The 22542-nt window shown below is 43.7% G+C and overlaps 1 protein-coding gene across 2 annotated transcripts in view; it reads left to right on the top strand.

Annotated features, from left to right (window-relative positions):
- Positions 1 to 4543, top strand: part of tubgcp3 (tubulin, gamma complex associated protein 3) — a 114928-nt gene extending 110385 nt beyond the window's left edge. The window contains exons 21-22 of one of the 2 annotated variants that reach the window (XM_041199494.1): positions 2816 to 2932; positions 3755 to 4543. In XM_041199494.1, the coding sequence (XP_041055428.1) occupies positions 2816 to 2932; positions 3755 to 3916 (279 nt within the window). In that variant the 3' untranslated portion in view covers positions 3917 to 4543. The remainder of the gene's footprint in view (positions 1 to 2815; positions 2933 to 3754) is intronic. The other variant, XM_041199495.1, reaches the window with a different exon arrangement.
- Positions 4544 to 22542: the final 17999 nt, after the last annotated feature.

The raw sequence follows: 22542 nt of genomic DNA on the forward strand, positions 1-22542 counted from the left end.
TCACCTGAAAACCATGTAACCAGGAATGCTGTGCTGTCGTACCTGTCCCTCTTTGAACCATGTTTCTGTAGTAGCTATGATATCACATTACCACATTTCTGTCTGTGCCTCCCGCTTGTCTGCTTTATTTGCTATACTCCTTTCATTGAAGTATACACCCTTGAGCACTGCCACATTCTCTCATTTTTACTTTTTGTTTCCCCTGTCTTCCATTCTCACTCACTGATTCTCTGCCTTCCATTACCAATTCTGTTGTAACCTAGGCAAGCATGGCAGTTAATTTGCACACAGCAAGGTCCTACAAGCAGCAGCTATATAACAGCCAAATAATTAGTGATAAATGATGTTGATTAAAAGGTAAATATGGCTGCAACACTGGGGCAAACTCCCCTGCTCTTCTTCAAATAATGCCCTGGGATCTTTTGCATCCACTGACAGGCGAGAGGGGGGTCTCTGTTTCATGTCTCAGGGCAGGACCGTCGATAATGAAACACTGCCTCAGTACTGCACGAGGAATCTCGGTCTAGATTTTGTAGTCGAGACTTTGAATGGGATTTGACTTCACTGCTTTCTGACTCAGAGGCAAGAGTGCTATCTACTAACCCAAGGTTGGGAATCGATAGTTGCACGTGTAAGATGGGTTTGTTCACGCGATCTGAATGCTTTATTCAACTTCCACATCTGATCAGTGGTCGGATCAACCGGTAATTTACTCAGGCTATTTTATGTACATGAGATTAAACTGTCACTTCAAGGGTTTTTGCTGCTTTGATCCGTTTGCAAAGTTGTATCAAGAGTAGCCCTTTTTACTGACCTTGCCAAAATCATTCACTGGTTTCTCCCCTCATTACAACCCGTAGGATCTTGCTATGTACAAAGTGACTCACATTTGCTTGCATAACTAACTACCGAGTTTGAAATCAGTTCATTTTATGCAAAGTACTTTGGGCTATATCTGTAAAAGTTTTATATGCATTCAAGCATTTCTTCAATAATTGCACTTCAGATAAAACAGTTCCTTATGCAGAAAGCATTTTGACATGGAAACTGCAAGCCTTCTAAAGTTGTTGGTTAGGAATCCCAGCAAAATAGGAAGAGAAAAATACACCTGGGCAAAGATGTTGCTGCTTCTATCATGACAGGAGTGATAGCAAATGCTGCTCACAAGGCTTGGGTTAAAGTTGTAAACATTTTCCCCTTATTCACAGCAAGAGCTTGAGCCTTGGAACCCCTGCATGGGACTGCAAAGATTTTGGGAATTGAGAAGTAAGAGAAAGAAGTCTGCCTCCCCCAACATATTGTGCTGGGTCTATAATCTGATGTCAAAGCATCGAGAGCCACAACTGTTTGCTTTGTGGAGATGTACCATACATGGCAGCAAAGAAGAGTGGTACTGTGTCTCTGCTGTACCTGCTTCACCCGACTGGAGATGTAAACTCCTGGTCTTTGGCTGCAGCCTGTGTCCCACTGTAGTATTTGGTGCTGAGTATTAGAGATGCAACCTCCCATTTCCCCCTGATGAGGCATCATAACAGAATAGTTTCCTCAGGAAGAATATTTGGTTGGATTGAAGGGCATGCTTCAAATCTCTCTGAATGCAGTCTCTGATTTCATACCTTGATGGACAAAGCGGGAGGCCTTGGGTTTCATCTATGAGCTGTGCTGAGTTAGCTGGGACTCGAACACCTAGTTTGTTTTGTTTAAAAAGATAATAGCTTACAGAATTGGATAGGGGTAGTGATCTAATTTAGGCTCCAGACCCAATAATCACAGCTCTGTTAGAGAAGTGTGTCCAGGCTCTCTCTCAATCATTTGAATCCAGTGCCTGGATCTTACAGGAAGACAGTGGCTCTGCCCGGCCCCAGCTGGCAGAAGGTCAGAGGCAACCTCGCCCCGACCAGTTCAGGGAGACTGGGCTCAATTTTACGTGCATCAATTAACTGTCTGCTGTCAAGGCTCCTGTGTATTTAAGGGCAGGGATCCCGCCTACAGGAGTTGGTCAGTCGAGGGGCCAGCAGATCTTCAATCCCAGCAGTGCTGCTGAGAGCATTAGCCACTGCTGGTGTTGCACCCAGTCATGAACAACAGCCATGGAACAGACCCCAGAACTCTGATGGATTAGACTTGCCCGGGACCAGGCAGGCAGGCCCCAGTGAAGAGGAGGGGTATCGCTATTAAGGGCAAAGGGCACTGTTAAGTTCTAAGGTGGATGGTGCTCTGTGGGCCAGAGTGCCTGATCAGGAGACTACACCTTCTCCCCCTCTAGACGCAAGGAGGTTGCTGGGCTATATCTGGAGGCTGGAGGCAGAGGGGCCACCTGTCACTGGTAAAATACTGCCACTGCCCCCACAACACGCTCCCTGGTATGCTTTAAAACCCCAGCCCAGGTGTCAATGAATGTTACACAGCTTGCAAATCAAAGGAGCTGTAATCACCAAGAAAAATGTCATTGCTCCAAGGGCAAGATGTTCCAAGGATGTTCTGAGGGACTGGAAAATATTCTGAGGACTAATGAAGGGGAACAGGAAGATGCTCCTGGGACTGGGCCAGGGTAAGGATGCTGAAGTTGTTCTGAGGAGGTAATTGCCCAGCTAACTGTAGAGGAACAATTATTGGAACAATGGCCCAGAGCATTCTGGGCCAAGGAAGGAAACTTCTAATTTGGCTTTATCCTAACTCACACTGCATTCATGCTCAAAATAGAATGCTGCTACCAAAGCTTTGTTTCTGATACCATTCTGTTACCTGGTAACATCTGTAATGTACAAGTCTGATTAGTGATGTCCATGGAAAATAGTTCTTTTTCTTCATTTAGGGTAAGTGGGGAACAACATCAGTTGAAGAAGAGGCAGAAAATAAAAGGATTCATGAATTCCAACAGTTAATTCCAAAAATGTGTTCCCAGATACGTGTGTGCTCCCATTTCTACCAGGTATGTAATTGAAATCTGTGTTGCAAAATGTATTGGGTCCAATGAATAATGCAGTGGAGACTTGGTGGTAGATTCAAGGTATTAACTGGTGATCACTAGCTGTTGTAAAACAATGCAATCTGGGTTAGATAAAGTAAAGAGCAATAGCCTCTTCTGTCCTTGAAGGAAACATGGTAAAAATATTTGTCAATTTGCACTCTCTCGAATAGATTTTTGTTAAACCTGCAACTCACCAGCTCCTAGTCAGCATCTATTTGTGCAAAATTCTACCCTACTTAAATTTGTCCTCAATTCCGAATACCTGGTATCTGATTGGTTCATATACAAATTTGTTATTTAAGTCAAATTTATTAAATATACTTCTTAGGCAAATTATCCAGATCATCGGCTTGAGTGCCCTCAAATGAGTCACTACTTGAGCGGGATCTCCCTAACTGATGTCCTGTGGGGTAAGGGTTTCCTCCTATCTTGGATATTGTTCAAATTGTTTATTTGCAGTGTAGCTGCCAGTCTCAAAGCTGAAGCACTGCCTTTTTGACCTTGCGTATGCTTAGAACACATCATCCCCAGACTTAAGCTGGACTACACTTTTGTGAGCTTCCACAGGATGCATATCATTCAAAGAATACCGAGCAGCCTACGTCTGCAATCAGTCTTCCCAGAATTTCTTTAGTTCCTACTTCTTCATTTAGTTTAGTGAGGAAATGCTGCTTTCAGCAAAGATTCCTAATGAAGGATATTTGCTTGAATGTGTCGTTTCCAGAAGTTTAGAATGTTTTAACATAAGATTTAATGTAATTAACCCTCCTTTCTTTTCCTTAGGACATTGTTCAGCAATTCCTGGTACTATTGACAAAAAGTTCTGATGAAAGTCTCCGTTTCCTTAACTTCAGGCTAGACTTCAACGAGCATTACAAAGCGAGGGACCCTCGGCTGCGTGCCTCATTGGGCAGCACTAGAGGGAAACGCAGCTCAGCAATGTAAACTGTTGTCCAGAGACATTTACAGCTATTATTACTAGGGCTACAGTAACATTTGCCTTAGTGATTTCTGCTCTTCCTGCCATCCTGTGAAACCTATGTTTGTATTGGTTGCCAGTGATGTATTGCACCACGAGGAGGAGAGGCAGATATTAATCATCTGATAAAGTATTGAATTCTTTGGGAGAAGTGAACTCCACATAACAGTGTAAGTTATTTATAATCCATGAATGTTTAGTTCCTGAATTAAACTGAAGTTTGGCATTTGGCTTTTTTTTTTTAGCTTCACATGCAGCTTTGCTGAAAGTATTTTACTGTGTGTACAGAAAGGGTATCGTTCCCGGAACTAAACCTGCATTTTATTTTACAGATGATAAAATGCTTTAAACTGCTAAACACAAAGTTTGTTCAGTAACCAAAAAATGTCTTTTTTAAGGAGAAGCACTTCATTCTTTTTCTGTAATATACATTATAGTGTCACAGTTGGCTTCATTTTAAAAACTCAACATATGCAATGATTAAAACCCTCAGTTTTTACATTGTGTAGATAATTTGTTTTATTTGATTTTTGAGTAAATCTCCTGATGCTTTTACAACACTTTTAAAATGTGAAATAAATAATTGTAAATTGTTTTTTTTCTATAAAGTTACATTTGTATTGCAGTTCACAATTTATTTTTTGGCACTAGTACTGCCTAAATCCATTTGATCAACCTCCTGTAGACCCTTTTTGTTTGGGGGCTCCCTCCAATTTCAGTTTACCTGAAGACCTGCTTTGTTATGATAGGAGGATGATTCTGACTATTTTGACGCGGTATTTTGGTGTCACCGTTTCTCTTCTCATCCAGCTTCCATACCACCCAAAGTTGGGCAGAATTCACCAGGAAATTCAATGCCCTGTAATGAAGTCTGCTTTGCAGCTTTATGAAAACCAGAACCTATCATAAAACACTTTAATGCCAGATTGGAGAGATAAAGCCGGGATTACATTTTCCATTTTTTTTAAGTCTTCAGAGAAACGATTTCCTGATGTACCAGTTGATTACTGGCCTAAGACTGTACTGAGTCAAAACTGCCAACTCTGCTCTCAAAATAGACCTGTAAAAGAATTTCACTAATGGCTAACTGACAAAGGAATTAATATAGTTAAATTATAAAGCTGCATATTAACTTTATTTTTAAAACTTCTAACAGACTATGCAGTATAATCTTTTTGAACATTTCTGAACAGGTACATTTAAGTAAGAATAAAATCATTGGAAACCCATATTAAATCCTGGATTGTGGAAATCAACAGAAGTTACTATTGTGATGCACTGGTGGAGATCACAGCTAATGTTCTATTATTGATGTCTAAGATGTCCCCGAGATATTGTAGATCAAACTAAATAAGTTGTTTGCAGTTAAAATGTCGTCATCTCAATCATCATACAATGAAGGAACTGTGTATCCAGATGCAAAAGAAGCACTGTCTTCACTCCTGGGTGATGACGACTGGATCAGAGAACTAGATGTACTTGATAGATAATTATTGCTGATGGTATGCAATGAATAGGTAGAAGAACTCCATGCACCCGATGAATCATCAGGACTAGTGGATGAAGGAAATATAGAAGAACTAGGTGCAGGTGATGAAAAACCAGGTGCCAAATTCTTAGAATACTTGTGCCAAGATGATGATACAGAAGACTCAGAATCTCGCAGCTTAGTTTTAGCAGTGTGAGGGGATTCTCTCTGGTTGGAAGAGTCAGATTCATCTTGATTTGTGTAAGTATTGGAGCTATGTGCTTGGCTGTAAGAATAGTGCATGCCTTGAGCTTCTTTAGCAACTTGGGAAAACTTGGAAGGGTGTATATACTTTTGTGCACTTTTATCAGAATGGGTGTACTTTGATTGGGTTGAAGGATAAGATGAACCTGGTGCATTATCTGGCACATGAGTGGACAGTAATTGTGTGCAACTAGATGCAACTTGTTGGCCATCATCAACATAAGTAGGTGATTCGGGGGAACACCTGGATACACCCAGTGCATTATTGCTGTCTGATGAATGGACAGAAAAAATGGATGCAGGTATTACACTATAAAAAGCATGGGGTGATTGTGAATGCTCGGAAGGCCTCAGTACACGTAATAAACCTGATCTGTCACCAACCTGAGTGGATGGACGTGAAACAACTTGTGGATTATTGTCATAAGGTCTTGACTGGGTGTGAGTGTAGGAACAAGAAACCAGATTGGACCAGGACTGGGTGGGTGAATAGGAAGCATCTTGGAGATTATTACTAACTGGATTGGACTGGGATTGGGTGGGTGAATAGGAACCACTGCATAGCTTATTACTAACAGAGCTGTACCAAGACCTGGTGGGTGAATTGGAACCACCTTGAAGATTATTATTACTAACTGGATTGGACTGGGATTGGGTGGGTGAATAGGAACCACTGCATAGATTATTACTAACAGAGCTAGACCAGGACCTTGTGGGTGAATTGGAACCACCTTGAAGATTATTATTATTAACTGGATTGGACTGGGATTGGGTGGGTGAATAGGAACCACTGCATAGATTATTACTAACAGAGCTAGACCAGGACCTTGTGGGTGAATTGGAACCACCTTGAAGATTATTATTATTAACTGGACTGGACTGGGATTGGGTGGGTGAGCAGGAACCACCGAGTAGATTATGATTAACAGGTCTGAACTGGGATTGGGTGGGTGAGCAGGAACAACCTTGTAGATTATTACTAACAGGACTGAACTTGGAATGGGTAGGTGAATAGGAGCTGCCTTGTAGATTATTACTAACAGGACTGAACTTGGAATGGATGGATGAATAGGAGCTGCCTTGTAGATTATTACTAACAGGACTGAACTTGGAATGGGTGGGTGAATAGGAACTGCCTTGTAGATTATTACTAACAGGACTGAACTTGGAATGGATAGATGAATAGGAGCTGCCTTGTAGGTTATTACTAACAGGACTGAACTTGGAATGGGTGGATGAACAGGAACTGCCCGGCAGATGATTGTCAACTGGATGGGACTTTGAATGGATGGATGTACGAGAAACAGCTTGTGGTTTGTTGCTAACAGGAGTGCTTTGGGAGTGGGTGAATGAACTGTCACCTATTGTACTTTCAGTGTGCAAGTACAGTAATTGGGGGGAAGGAGGAGAAAGGCTTTGCAAATTATCACCTACATGGGTGGATAGTGATTGGGGATGATGTGATGTATCTTGCCCATTGCTATTAATGTAAGCTGACTGTGATTGGCCAGATGAATCAAAGACAGTTTGATCATTAACATGAGACGACAGTGATTTGGAGTAAGATCTTGCTGTATCTAATGTGTTATTATGGAGAGCCTGAGAGGGTGGTACATGGACATAAGGCCTGAAAGCTTGTTGACTAGTTGGTGAATGAGATACAATGTGTACATTTTTACTAAAACGATTGAGCAGGGGTCTGGTTGAAGAAGAAGCAGCTTGTGCATTACCCAGCACGTGAGCAGATGGTGATTGGGTAGCTGGAATTAATGGAACTTGATCACCATCGCTGATAAATGTGGGTGGTGATTTGAGGCAAGACTTGTCTGAACTCAATATATTATCTTTGATAACGATGGATTGTGAATGGTTGAGAGAAGGGAAGACTGTTTGCTCACACTGTTCAGTTTCAGACTGTGAAGAGGTAGAACTAGATGCAGGTCTTGAAATATAATGAACCAAACCAGACGGTGAATTAATGGAAGGGCTGGTTGCACGTTTCTCACTGTTTCCAGCTTTGGACCAGTGTGAGCAGACAGAAGAACTTGATACGGGTCCTGCACTATAAAAAACATGTGAGGGTGAATGAGTGGAAGGCCTGGATTGACGTGATAAACTTTGTCTGTCCTCATTATCATTGATATTACTCGGATTGAGCTGTGATTTGCTGGGAGGATGGGCAGCTTGTTCATTATCTTCATGGGTGGACTGAGTGAAAGATGCAGATACACCTTGAATGTTATCATGAGTCCCCAATACTTGGTTGAATGTGCAGGGCAAACACTGCATATTGCCAGGAAGAGAGGGTAGCGATAGGGTAGAACTCGATCCATTTTGCGAATCAGGATCAACATAGTTGTGCATTGATTGCATGGAAGAATTGTTTGAAGCATGAATAATATCATGGGAAAAGGTGAAGATTGATTGGGAGGACAAATGATCTATGGGTGATTGCATTGATGAATTGGACACAACTTGTTGAGGAATGTAGATTGAAGGTGATTTTGATGGAGACTTGGATAGATTATTACTAAGAATGGTGGATGGTGAGTGGATGGAATAAGTGGCTGCAGTGGAACCATCGTGAGAGGATGGTGTATTGACAGGAGGTCTGACTTCATGCACAGTACATAGTCTTTTACCAATGTTATTGGGAGATAATTGGGTTGAAGAATGAGTGACACCTTTTGTATTATCGTGAGTTGACTGTGATGTTGAACCAACATCTCTCACACTATCACCACAGGTACAAACTTGAGTAAAAGGAGCAGCTACACCCTGTATATTTTCAACAACATGAGAAGATGGCATTTGGCTTGATGAATGACATGCATTCTTTTTGCTCTGGTTAACAAAAGTGTGCATTGGATGGATGGGGGATACCTCATTCTGAACAAGAATCAGTGGTGATCTGGGAGAAGAATATGTACATTGTGCATTATGCACCACCGGTGTAGACAATGATCTATAAGTTATAAGTTTATCCTGATCATAAGTGTACAGTAATTTGGGGGAAGAGCTGAATTTACTGAGTGTATTACCTTTGACACAAGTGGATAACAAATGATTAGAAGAAATGGAAATATTTTGTTCATCATCACGGGTAGAATGAGACTGAACTGAAGAACTGGATGGTTTGAATGTTTGTAATACACTTTGTCTATTTTCACTAACACTAGTAGATGGTGATTGGGACAGAGACTGAGAAATACCTTTTGCACTGTCATCTGGATGAGTAGACAATGATTGGATGGGCAAGTTAAGTACAGCTGGTGCAATACTATCGATATGAGTGGATTGTGAATTTCCGGAAGGTTTGGATATGATTCCTGCATTGCCATCTGCGTAAGGAAGAGATGAACAGTTGGGAGAACTGGACCCACTAAATTGATAACCAACATTAGAAGCTAATGAGTAAATGACAGAATTGGATAAACTTTGTTTATTACTATCAGCCCAAGAAGTTGATGAATGGATTGAAATTCCAGTTCCTCCACCTTTGTTAGCAGCAACACAGGAAGATGGTGATTGGATGGAAGAATCCAACAGGTCTCGTGTCTCACCATTAACTTGCAGGTGCGATGGCTGGGTAAAAGAACAAGAGTTGCCTACCAGGTTATCTTCAACGTGAGTGGGCAGCGTTTGCACAAGTAAGTTGGATGTACCTTGTAAAACACCACTGACAAAGGTGGCTGATGAATGAAAGGATATATGTCCTTTGTCAGTACTGACAGGGATGCATAGTGAATTGTTGGAAGGGTGGGATACAGTTTTTACATTATCAACAACATGATCAGATGAAAAAGTGGATGTATTCTGTACATCACAGTCAAAATTTGAGGTGATTGATAGCCTTGATACATACAGGACACCATGTGTGTCATCAATATTAGTTGATGGTGACTGAGGGGAAGAATTAAATATGTATTGTACATTGCTACTTTGAGTAGCAGATTCAGGTTCATTGCTGCCCAACAATTTTGGTGATATTCGGAAGGAAACACAGTGATCTTTGTCCCCAACATGATTGGGTAATGATCCATTGGAAATGTGAGATGTACTTTTTTCATTGGCACCAAAGTGCATGGGTAGTGATTGGTTGGAAGAGTGTGGTACACCTTGTGCAGTAATGTCAATGGGAGTGAGCACTGATTTGGTGGTGGAATTGGATGTATTCTGTACATTAACTTGATCACAGGTGGACGTTGACCCCGTGGGAGAATAAGATGCAAGTGTACTGTCATTGACACAAGGACAGAGTGATTGCACAGGATAATAAGATGCACATGCTTTGTCATTGGTACGAGGGGACAGTGAATGGGTGGGAGAATAAGGTGCACTTTCTGTCCGCCCGTGTTGACCACGCAATGATTTAATGGATGAATTACTAATGCCAGTAGACAGTAAATTAATTGGTGACTTCCTGTTCATACTATCAGCTACACAAGGATCTGAATGGATGGAGAAATCCAATACACGTCTTGTACTAACATCAGCATTGGGAGATGGGCAGTGGTTGAAAGGATTGGATATTTGGCGTACACTACCATCATCATGGGTAGGTGGCAGAAGAATGGGAAAACTGGACATGCTTTCAAGTGCATCTTGTCTCTTACCATCAACACCACAGGACACTGATCTAGAAGATGAATTACATGTACTGTGTGCATTACGTTTAACAGGGGTGAAAGAATGAGATACCCATTGTACATCATCAGCATGGGTGTGTAACGGTTGGATGGAAAACTCTGGTGCATGCTGTTTATTATCAGCTACTTGACTACGTGGTGAATGCTTGCCATTATCCTGTGTCAGTGCTTCACTACAGCAGTAAGGATATATATTTTGTCTTGATCCAAGAGAATAGTAGTGTGATTTTTGTGGGCTAATGGATCTTGATCTTCTAGCTCCTGTATCCCTATTTGCTCTCTGGTTACCTGCTGATGATTCATTGTAAGAGTCAGATCTTTTGTGATGGCCATGGAAAATTCGGGTTACAGGTATTTTTATTGACTTCTGGTTTTGAGCATTGTCCTTTATAGGAAAGGTATCATCTTGTACTTTGTTTCCTTTAGGATAGGTACATGGCAATTGGGCAGGAGAATACTGCAGTGCTTGTTTATTATCAGTTAAAATACCTAATGGTTTGTGTATGGATGAAGTCAATGTAATTGCCTTATTGCTGTCCAGTTTGAATGATTCACTGTAACAGCAAGGGTATACCATGGATTCTATGAGACTAGGTCTAGGTGAATAGGGACCTGATTTTTGTTGGCTGATAGATTTAATTTTTCTGTCTCTTGTGTGTCTATCATTTCTGTGATTAACTGACCCTGATCTAATGGAAGCTTCTCCCTTTATATCAGTAGGATGGAAGATTCGTGTTGTAGGTATTTTTACTGGCTTTTTACTATTACCCCAGTTGTGTGAGTGAATGCCCTCATCTTGTGCTCTATACTCCTCTCCACAGGTAGCCTGTGACCCAATAGAAAGCCTAGCTATGCCTTGAATGTTGTCAGTAGCTTGGAAGGGTAATGATTGAATGAAATGTCCAGATGTGTGTGATACACTATCATTTTGAGATGGCAGTGTTTGGATAGAAGATCGAGTCATACCTGGCCTATTATTATCATCATGGAGCAGCTCTGATTGGATGGAATAATTAAATACGTCTGGTTCATTGCCAAGTTGGGTGGGTAGAGATTGGTTGGGAGAACTGGAGGCACCTTGAACACTATCAGCATGCGAGTGTAGAGTTTGAACTGGTGAAGTAGGAATCTCATTCACAACAGAATCCGCACATAGGAGTGGTGTTGGGACAGAGCTGAATCCACGTAAGCAATCAGCCTGATTAACTGTCAGCCCGATTGAGTAGTCTTGGCTGGGTGGTAGCTGGCTAGGATGAGAATGGGAGTTGATGCTAATCATTATGGGAGAGGATGCTTCTGTTGTAACTCGTTCGTTTTTTGACCTTTGGCCAGAATATCCACGTGCATATAAGCTTTCAAGTTGTTCTGTGTATTCCTTTACATTATTTGCTTTTGAATGTATAAGTCCTGTGTTATCAGTATCTGTCCGGTATGGTGAAAAGTGGTGTTTGGGCACAGATTGTTCTGGAGTATCTGACTGATTCCAAAATGACTGTTCTGGGAGCGGTGGTGCAATGGGCAAGTCTCCATATGAGTTGCTTCTGTCTTTACTGCCTTCAGTACAAACGGGCTCACTGCTCCCATGGTGTTTGACTCTCTTGTGTATTTTGTGCTGCGGACATTTCAAAAAAGTCACTTTGTGATTCCTTTTCATTTTCTTATGTCCATCAGTTGCACCTTTCCTTTGTTCAGCTGCGGTGTGCTGAAATCCCCGAACATGTGACCTAGAATTTGAGACAAAAACACATTCATGTTGACATTTATACAAATATTGAAAGATTTGGGCAACATTACAATGAAACTGGCACTTTACATATTAAATATGTGCATTTTAATAAAATATAACTATTTTGAGTAGATTTATTACTGTAATAGTTTTTCTTTCAATTCCAAAGTTTACATGTGGAACTATGCAGCAGGACATATTTATTCCCAGATGCGCTGAGAGACTAAAACATATGTTATTCCTTCCACTTGGCATGTTCTTTATTGACTAGTTGCAACCCAGTTGATACAGGAAAACTTCTCTTAAGAGTAAATTATTCAGGAGATGACCAGAATATTGTTCAGCTAGTTTCTATCTCTCTAGATATTGTAAAATATGAGAAATGTCCATTTTTACTTCTAAGTAATGAATGATAAAGAACAATACAGGAATATGAGGCTTTCTGAGAATGCTTATTTAAACAATGGCAAGATGTAGAAATCAATCACATTGGAACTTCACCAAACAGCTAAGAGGCACTTAACATCTGTTGAGAAATGAATACTGAAAAGATTATTAATCCAGTTGTAGAGTACACAATATTTGTGAAAAAACCTTGACTTGCTGTTGAGAATCTCCACAAGCTATAATGAATAAACATGAGATCAGCTCCAAACATGCAAAGGAAGCATAAAAATACATCTACATCCTTCACAGCCTGAGGAGGGCAGGAAGTTGTACAGAAAGGCAAATAGATATAAACTGCATTCTGAAAACACTGAAGCAAAGTATTCAATTCTTTTCTTCAATAATCATCTGAAATTCCTCTTTGGTGATTAGTTTCACACATAGTCATTTATGGCATAGAAGGAGGTCATTCAGCCCATTGATTCTATGCCTTTAATCCTCTGGGAAAGGAATAAGGATCTTTTCTGTTTGTTAGCTGCAAGTCCCTCCATATTCCATCACAACTCTATACCTTTCTCTTTATTTCTTTTAACTCTGTTGTGTCAGTGCCTTTAGATTTGTTACCTATTTCATTTTTGCTCTTTTGTTTCCAGAAACCTGGAATAAGGGCCCTAGACTGTCCCATGCATGTACCTAGACAAAGCCTTTAGACTGCCTTGCCCCCAAATTACATTTAAGAAAGGAAATTTTAAGTTGCATGACTTAGTATCCATTTCCTCATCAATCCCCCCCAAAATGTATCCCATCACATTTCTCCACCTTAATTTTCTGTAGAATTAGAATGGTTACAGCATAGGAGGACATTTGTCCTGTGCCATCTTGTGCTGGCTCTCTGCAAGAGTAACTTCGCCAATTCCACTCCACCCAGATTTTGAAAGCCCTTTCAAGCGTTGCATTCCAGATCCTAAGTATCCCCTGTTAAAGTAAAAGTGTTGTCCTCATTTCGCCTTTAGTTCTTTTGCCAATCACTTTAAATCTCTGTCCTCTGGTTCTGGATCTTTCTGCAAATGGGAATAGTTTCTCTGTCTAGATGTTCACAATCTCAAACACCTCCATTAAATTTCCTTTCCACTTTAAATCAAAAACAGAAAATGCTGCAAAAACACAGCAGCTCTGACAGCATCTGTGGAGAGAGAAAGTTAATGTTTAGAGTCCATATGACTTCTGAAGAAGAATTGTAGACTTGAAATGTTAACTCTGTTTCTATTTCAGATTTCTGGCTCCTGCAGTGTTTTGCTTTTATATTAGTGCTTCTTTCCACTGGAGAAGCTGAAGTTATTCATCTTAAAAACAGTCTATTCACAAAACTGAATTCCCACAACATTACACCTATTACACTGCCTGCCACTTGATAAGATCATGACTTATCTGATTGTGGTCACAACTCTACATTCCTACCTACCCCTATATCATCTGACTCCATAGTCAAGAATCCATCCAACTCCGCCTTAAAAATATTCACTAACCTAGCCTCCATTGTTCTCTGAGGAAGAGAATTCCAGACTAATGACTCTCTGAGAGAAAAAAAATTCTTCTCCATCTTAAATGGGAGACTCCTTATTGTCCCCTAGTTCGAGTCTCTCCGACAAGGAGAAACATCCTTCTGCATTTACCCTGTCAAATCCCCTCTGGATCTTTTATGCTTCAATAAGATCACCTCTCATTCTTCTAAACTCCAGTGGATACAGGCCCAGCCTGTTCAGCCTTTCCTCATAAGACAACCCTTTCATCCCAGGAGTCAGCCAAGCGAACCTTCTCTGAACTGCTTCTAATGCAAGCATATTCCTCCTTAAATAAGGAAATAGAAACTGTGCGCAGCACTCCACATGTGGTCTCACCACAACTAGCAAAACTGCCCTACATTTATATTGCATTCCCCTTGCAATAAATGACAACATTCCATTTACCTATATATTCTGTCTTAATTTTTATTTTCCCATTATATATTCTTATGCACATATTTATAATGGGAATTTTCTATGCAAACATTTGAGACATGGTATAAAAGCCAAGAAGTTATGCTGAACTTTTATAAAGCTCTGATGAGGCCACAACTAGAGTATCGTCACATTCTGGTCACTACACTTTAGGAAGGATGAGGGCCCTTGCGTGGGTGCAGAGGAGATTTACCAGAATGTTTAGATGGATGGGGGATTTTAACTACAAGGTTAGGTTGGAAAAGCTGGGATTGTTCTTTGAGCAAAGGAGATCGAGGGGGGATTTGATGGAGGCGTACAAGATTATGACAGGTTTGGATAAGGTAGATGAGGAAAAACTTCCCATTAGCTGATGGTACCAAGAAGGGAACACAGGTTTAAGGTTTTGGGCAAGAGATGCAATGGGAATATGAAGAACCACCTATTTAAGGAGCAAATGATAATGACCTGGAAGTCGCTGCCAATGAAGTTGGTAGAAACAGAGATAATGATTTCAAAAGGAAACTGGATGTACTCTTGAAGGAAATAAATTTGTAGGGCTACAGGGATAGAGTGGGGGAAGGTGACTGACTGAACTGCTCCAAGGATAACCAGCATAGACTTGATGGATCAAATGGTTTCCTTTGTGTCGTAATTGACTACGTGCAAACATACGCAATAGGAGCAGAAGTAGGCCATTTGTATAAGAAAAGGTTCTGTCTGTAAATATATAAATTATCTGGAATTCAAATACTAAAAAATGTGGAAAGTACATAAAGTTTTTGAATATGATGTAAAAAGACTTGATTTTAAGTTCAATAAGCATTAGAGATGATTTAGCTCTGATCTAACCTTTGGTGCTGAATGAGGTGGATGACAGTTTGACTCCTTCATGGCTCCCACAGGATATCAGTAACACCTGTTAGTCTGCTGTCTATTCTAGCATTAAGAAGGTGACTGATGCCACACTTGTTAAAGAAACCACTTTCATCACTTACCCTGTAGACATCCAGAAATAGCAGGAGGGCCCCTGTGATTCACGCATTTCAAAGTTCCCCCAAAACCAGGGCATCAGTGACCGCACCCATATCACCCTGCAGGCTCCTTCACACCTCATTGTTTTCATGAATTGCAGGGGCTTCCATTTCACTAATGTGTAGCTGGTATGTGATTATCAGCAGTGGATCAGGCATGTCTGTGCCCACTTTTCTGGCAGCTGCCATATTGCTTTCATTGTAAACAAATTCTCCATCTCCTCATTCTTTTCCCTGCACAGTGAGTGAGAAGTTGGAGGCTTGGGGACATGGGCTATTGTCTGTAGAATTAGCTTGTTACTCCTCTCAGGAGTGGCTGACAGTGTGATCTATGGGTTGACTGGAGCATTGTTGATTGGACTGGTAACTTGGGTGGTTGATAATTGGTAGGGAGATGGAAGGCAGAGAACAGGGATAAAGGGAGTGTTCCCTGATTGGTGGGGTTGTGACAACTTTTGTTCATTGGTATTTGAGCCTTTACTTTTCACACTGTACATATCAGTGACTTAGAAGAATAGATATATATAATGGCACTGCATTAGGAGGCATGGTAAATTGTGTAGATGGGTGCAGGAAGGACGAGTAAAGAATCTGGGTGTTTGTTGGTCTGCACCATTTGTTATTTTATATTATATTTTGTTATTTTAATAGGTGGGGATATTATACACAACACGTGAAAGGGCGATTCCACATATAACACACATCTGGCCATACTGTTCAGTACAGACGGCTGTACGGTGCTTCAAGTTTATCAAGGTTTAGGGTATTTCCACAGCTCAATCTCCTCAAGGGGTTTTGGCAGAGAGCATACTGGGCTGACACTGGAGGGAGGAGGGGTGTTTACAACCCCAGAGGTTTACCCCTGGGGTGAAAGTTTACAGCCCTGGTAGGAAGCAGAGTGAGTTATCCTGGAGGAAGGGGATTTAGAGCCAATTTTTCATTAAGAGGAGGGAGTGGTGTAGCGATAATGTCACTGGAATAGTAATCCCGAGACCCAGGTGAATTCAGCAAATAAATCTGGAATTGAAAGCTAGCCTCAGTAATGGGGACCATGAAGCCATCAATAATGTCCTTTAGGGAAGGAAATCTGCCATTCTTGCCTGGTCTGGCCTACACATGACTTTGGATCCACAGCAAATGTGGTTGACTGTAAACTGCCCCCTGAAATGCCTGAGCAAGGTACTCAGTTCAAGGGCAATTAGGGATAGGTAACAAATGCTGAGTTTGTCAATGATGCCCACATCCCATGAAAGAATAAAGAAAAAATATTTTAAAAATAAAGCAGAGGTTCTGCCTGAACTCACTGTTGATCATCCATGGCAAATGCAGAAAGGACTGACTGGAATGACTGAAAATGCGAGAAGTGTGATCACAAAGCCAAGGACCAGAAGGTGATTCAGAGTATAATTGTTTTCAGGTTTCCAGCCATCTTTCGTCTCTGTTTTATTAAAACAAAATTCAAAGTGAGTGAAAGATTTCAGATTAATGTCAAAATTTGATCCTCTGTGCAGTTCCTAGTTATTAGCGATTGTTAAACTTCGTATACACTATTTTCAATAAGTAGTCGATTGCAATTCATTAAAGAACACTCGCACCTTCCCTTTTAGCAGTCCACTTCACGCACCCCACTTCTGGTTTGGTTCATTTTGAGGCGTACCGGTTTGTTCGGCATTTCCTATAACACAAATCACAAAGACAACATTTCAGTAAGGATGTGAAGAGGTCAGTTTTACAAATTCAGTTCAAATAGATAATGGTTGAACTTTTACTGCAGAACTACCATCCTACTCCCATATCCCATGATTTCCTTAGCGTTCAAAAATTTGTCAATATCTGCCTTGAATATACTCAATGACTAATCATCTACAGCTCTGTGAGGTAGATAATTCCAGAGCTTCACAATCTTCTTAGATTTTTTTTATTCACTGGATGTGGGCTTCACTGGCTGGGCCAGCATTTATTGCCCATCCCTAGTTGTCCTTGAAGGTGTTGGTGAGCTACCTTCTTGAACCGCTGCAGTGCATGTGGTGTAGGTACACCCACACTGCTGTTAGGGAGGGAGTTCCAGGATTTTGACCCAGTGACAGTGAAGGAACAGCGATATATTTCCAAGTCAGGATGGTGAGTGACTTGGAGGGGAAGTTCCAGGTGGTGGTGTTCCCAACTCTCCGCTGCCTTCGTCCTTCTAGCTGGTAGTGGTCGTGGGTTTGGAAGGTGCTGTTGAAGGAGCCTTGGTGAATTCCTGCAGTGCATCTTGTAGATGGTACACACTGCTGCCACAAGCTGTGCATTGGTGGAGGGAGTGAATGTGGATGTGGTGCTAATCAAGTGGGCTGCATTGTCCTGGAAGGTGTTGAGCTTCTCGAGTGTTGTGGGAGCTGCACTCATCCAGGCAAGTGGGGAGTATTCCATCACACTCCTGACTTGTGCCTTGAAGATGGTGGACAGGATTTGGGGAGTTAGGAGGTGAGTTACTTGTCGCACTATTCCTAGCCTCTGACCTGATCTTGTATTCACAGTATTTATATGGATGGTCCAGTTCAGTTTCTGGTCAATGGTAACCCCCAGGATGTTGATAGTGGGGGATTCAGTGATGGTAATGCCATTGAATATCAAGGGGAGATGGTTGGATTCTCTCTTGTTGGAGACGGTCATTACTTGACACTTGTGTGGTGCGAATGTTACTTGCCACTTGTCAGCTCAAGCCTGGAAATTGTCCAGGTCTTGCTGCATTTGGACTGGACTTGGACTGCTTCAGCATCTGAGGAGTCGCGAACGGTGCTGAACATTGTGCAATCATCAGCAAACATCCCCACTTCTGATTTCTGACCTTATGATAGAAGGAAGGTCATTGATGAAGCAGCTGAAGATGGTTGGGCCGAGGACACTACCCTGAGTAACCCCTTGACCTAGAGCTGAGATGACTGACCTCCAACAACCACAACCACCTTCGTTTGTGCTGGGTATGACTCCAACCAACGGAGAGTCTTGCCCCTGATTCCCATTAACTCCAGTTTTGCTCGGGTTTCTTGATGCCACACGGTCAAATGCTGCCTTGATGTTAAGGGCAGTCACTCTCACCTCAGCTTGGGAGTTCAGCTCTTTTGTGCATGTGTGAACCAAGGCTGTAATGAGGTGGCCCTAGCGGAACCCAAACTGGGCATCAGTGAGCAGGTTATTGCTAAGCAAGTGCCACTTGATAACACTGTTGATTTCATCACTTTACTGATGATGGAGAGTAGACTGATGGGACAGTAATTGGCCAGGTTGCATTTTGTGTACAGGACATGCCTGGGCGATTTTCCACTTAGCCGGGAAGATGCCAGTGTTGTAGCTGGAACAGCTTGGCTAGGGGCACGGCAAGTTCTGGAGCACAAGTCTTCATTACTATTGCTGGAATATTGTCAGGGCCCATAGCCTTTGTAGTGTCCAGTGCCTTCAGCCATTTCTTGATATCACGTGGAGTGAATTGAATTGGCTGAAGACTGGCATCTGTGATGCTGGGGACCTCTGGAGGAGGCTGAGATGGATCATCCACTCGGCACTTCTGGCTGAAGATTGTAGCGAATGCTTCAGCCTTATCTTTTGCACTGATGTGCTGGGATCCTCCATCATTGAGGATGGGGATACTTGTGGACCCTCCTCCTCCAGTGAGTTGTTTAATTGTCCACCGCCATTCACAACTGGATGTGGCAGGACTGCAGAGCTTAGATCTGATCTGTTGGTTGTGGGATCGCTTAGCTCTGTCTATTGCTTGCTGCTTATGCTGTTTGGCGCACAAGTCATGTGCTATAGCTTCAGGTTGACACCTCATTTTTAGGTGTGCCTGGTGCTGCTCCTGGCATGCCCTCCTGCACCCTTCATTGCACCAAGGTTGATCCCCTGGCTTGTTGGTAATGGGTAGAGTGGGGTATATGCCGGGCCATGAGGTTACAGATTGTGTTCGAATACAATTCTGCTGCTGCTGATGGCCCACAGCACCTCATGGATGCCCAGTCTTGAGTTGTTAGAAATCTACCCCATTTAGCACAGTGGCTGTGCTACACAACACAATGAAGGGTATCCTCAATGTGAAGCTGGGACTTCCACCCCAACAATGACTGTGCGGTGGTCACTCCTACCGATACTGTCATGGACAGATGCACCTGCGGCAGGCAGGTTGGTGAGGATGAGGTCAAGTATGTTTTTCCCTCTTGTTGGTTCCCTCACCACCTGTCACAGACCCAGTCTAGCAGCTATGTCCTTTAGGACTCGGCCAGCTCGGTCAGTAGTGGTGCTGCCGAGCCTCTCTTGGCGGTGGACATTGAAGTCCCCCACCCTGAGTACATTCTGCACCCTTACCACTCTCAGTGTTTCCTCCAAGTGATGTTCAACATGGAGGAGGCGCTGATTCATCAGCTGAGAGAGGGTGGTACATGGTAACGAGCAGGAGGTTTCCTTGACCATGTTTGACCTGATGCCATCAGATTCATGGGGTCCGGAGTGAATTTCTTGGTGAAGAAATTTCCCCTCCCTATCAGTCCTAAATGGTCGACCCCATATTCTGAGAATTATCCTCTATTTCTAAACTATCTAACCAGGGGAAACGGACTCTCAGTATCTACCCTTCAAGCCTGCAAAGAATTGTATGCTTTTTAATGAGATCATCTTTTATTCTTCTAAACTGCAGAGAACTCAATCTCTCCTCAAAGGACAGCCCTGTCATCCCAGGAATCAAGCTAGCGAATATGTGTTGCATCCCCTTTAAAGCAAGTACACCCTCCAGGTATGGGCTCACCAAAGCCCCCTATATAATTGCAGCAATACTTCCTTTACTTAGGGCAGGATTTTCCAGTCCGCTCAGCAGGTGTGAGCCATGGTGGGGGGGACAGGAAAATGCAGGGAACGGCCAGAAGTCAGTTTCCCGTCAGCGGACAAATAGTTTTCGAACTTCTGCTCCCGACTTTGATGGCAGGTTGGGCAGCCCACTGCACTGTGCCAGGAGCTACATTTGCATTCATTTGAATATCATGAATAATTAAAAATCCAGCGCACCAGAATCACGCCCCCACTTCAGATCAAAAGGCTATAGCGGTGGCTATTTAGATTAGTGTGATTAAAGACCAGATATAACTGACATGCACCTGGTGAACCTGGTATATGTGTGTGTGTGTGTGTTAGGGTATATGTGTGTGTGTCGGGGGATGTGTGTGTCGGGGGCGTGTGTGTGTGTGTTTGGAGGGGGGTGTGTGTGTGGGGGGGCTGTGGGGGTGGTGTATATGTGGGGGGGGGTGTATGTGGGGGGTGGGTGTGTCGGGGTGTGTGTGTGTGTGTGTGTGTCAGGATGTGTGTCAGGGTGTGTGTCTGTGTGTGTCGGGGTGTGTGTCTGTGTGTGTCTGTGTGTGTCAGGGTGTGTGTCTGTGTGTGTGTCGGGGTGTGTGTGTGTGTGTCGGGGTGTGTGTGTGTAGGGGCGTGTGTGTGTGTGTGTCGGGGGGTGTGTGTGTGTCGGGGTGTGTGTCTATGTGTGTCGGAGTGTGTCTGTGTGTCGGGGTGTGTGTGTGTAGGGGCGTGTGTGTGTGTCGGATGGTGTGTGTCTGTGTTTGGGGGGTGTGTGTGTGGGGGGGCTGTGGGGGTGGTGTGTGTGTGGGGTGGGGGGGTGTGTGTCGGGGTGTGTGTGTGTGTGTCGGGGTGTGTGTGTGTGTGTGTCGGGGTGTGTGTGTGTGTGTCGGGGGGTGTGTGTGTGTCGGGGGGTGTGTGTGTGTGTCGGGGGGTGTGTGTGTGTGTGTCGGGGGGTGTGTGTGTGTGTGTCGGGGGGTGTGTGTGTGTGTGTGTGTTGGGGTGTGTGTGTGTGTGTGTGTGTGTGTCGGGGGTGTGTGTATGTGTTTCGGGGGGTGTGTGTGGGTGTGTGTCGGGGGGTGTGTGTGTGTGTGTCGGGGGTGTGTGTATGTGTTTCGGGGGGTGTGTGTGGGTGTGTGTCGGGGGGTGTGTGTGTGTGTGTGTGTGTCGGGGTGTGTGTGTGTGTGTGTCGGGATGTGTGTCTGTGTGTGTCAGGGTGTGTGTGTGTGTAGGGGCGTGTGTGTGTGTGTGTGTGTGTGCGTGTAGGGGCGTGTGTGTGTGTGTGTGTGTGTGTCGGGGGGGTGTGTGTGTGTCGGGGGGGGTGTGTGTGTGTGTCGGGGGGTGTGTGTGTGTGTCGGGGGGTGGGTGTGTGTGTGTGTGTCGGGATGTGTGTCTGTGTGTGTCGGGATGTGTGTCTGTGTGTGTCGGGGGTGTGTGTGTGTGTGTCGTGTGTGTGTCGGTGGGTGTGTGTGTGTGTGTCGGGGGGTGTGTGTGTGTGTGTGTCGGGGGGTGTGTCTGTGTGTGTCGGGATGTGTGTCTGTGTGTGTCGGGGGTGTGTGTGTGTGTCGGAGGGTGTGTGTGTGTGTCGGAGGGTGTGTGTGTGTGTCGGAGGGTGTGTGTGTGTGTCGGTGTGTGTGTGTGTGTCGGGGGTGTGTGTGTATCGGTGGGTGTGTGTGTGTGTGTGTGTGTGTGTTTGGGGGGGTGTGTGTGTGGGGGGTTGCTGTGGGGGTGTTGTGTATGTTGGGGGGGGTGTGTGTCAGGGTGTGTGTCTGTGTGTTGGGGTGTGTGTGTGTGTCGGGGAGTGGGTGTGTGTGTGTGTCGGGGGGGTGTGTGTGTGTGTGTGTGTGTGTGTCGGGGCGTGTGTGTGTGTCTGGGCATGTGTGTCGGGGGGTGTGTGTGTCGGGGGTGTGTGTGTGTGTGTCGGGGGTTGTGGGTGTGTGTGTGTGTGTGTTTCGGGGCGTGTGTGTGTGTCTGGGCATGTGTGTCTGGGTGTGTGTGTCGGGTGTGTGTGTCGGGGGGTGTGTGTGTCGGGGTGTGTGTGTGTGTGTGTGTGTGTTTCGGGGCGTGTGTGTGTGTCTGGGCATGTGTGTCTGGGTGTGTGTGTCGGGTGTGTGTGTCGGGGGGTGTGTGTGTCGGGGTGTGTGTGTGTGTGTCGGGGGTTGTGGGTGTGTGTGTGTCGGGGCGTGTGTGTGTGTCGGGGGGGTGTGTGTGTGTGTGTCGGGGCGTGTGTGTGTGTCTAGGCATGTGTGTCGGGGGGTGTGTGTGTCGGGATG

The sequence above is a fragment of the Carcharodon carcharias genome, chromosome 11 (assembly GCF_017639515.1).
Source record: "Carcharodon carcharias isolate sCarCar2 chromosome 11, sCarCar2.pri, whole genome shotgun sequence".
In the NCBI taxonomy this organism is placed as follows: domain Eukaryota; kingdom Metazoa; phylum Chordata; class Chondrichthyes; order Lamniformes; family Lamnidae; genus Carcharodon; species Carcharodon carcharias.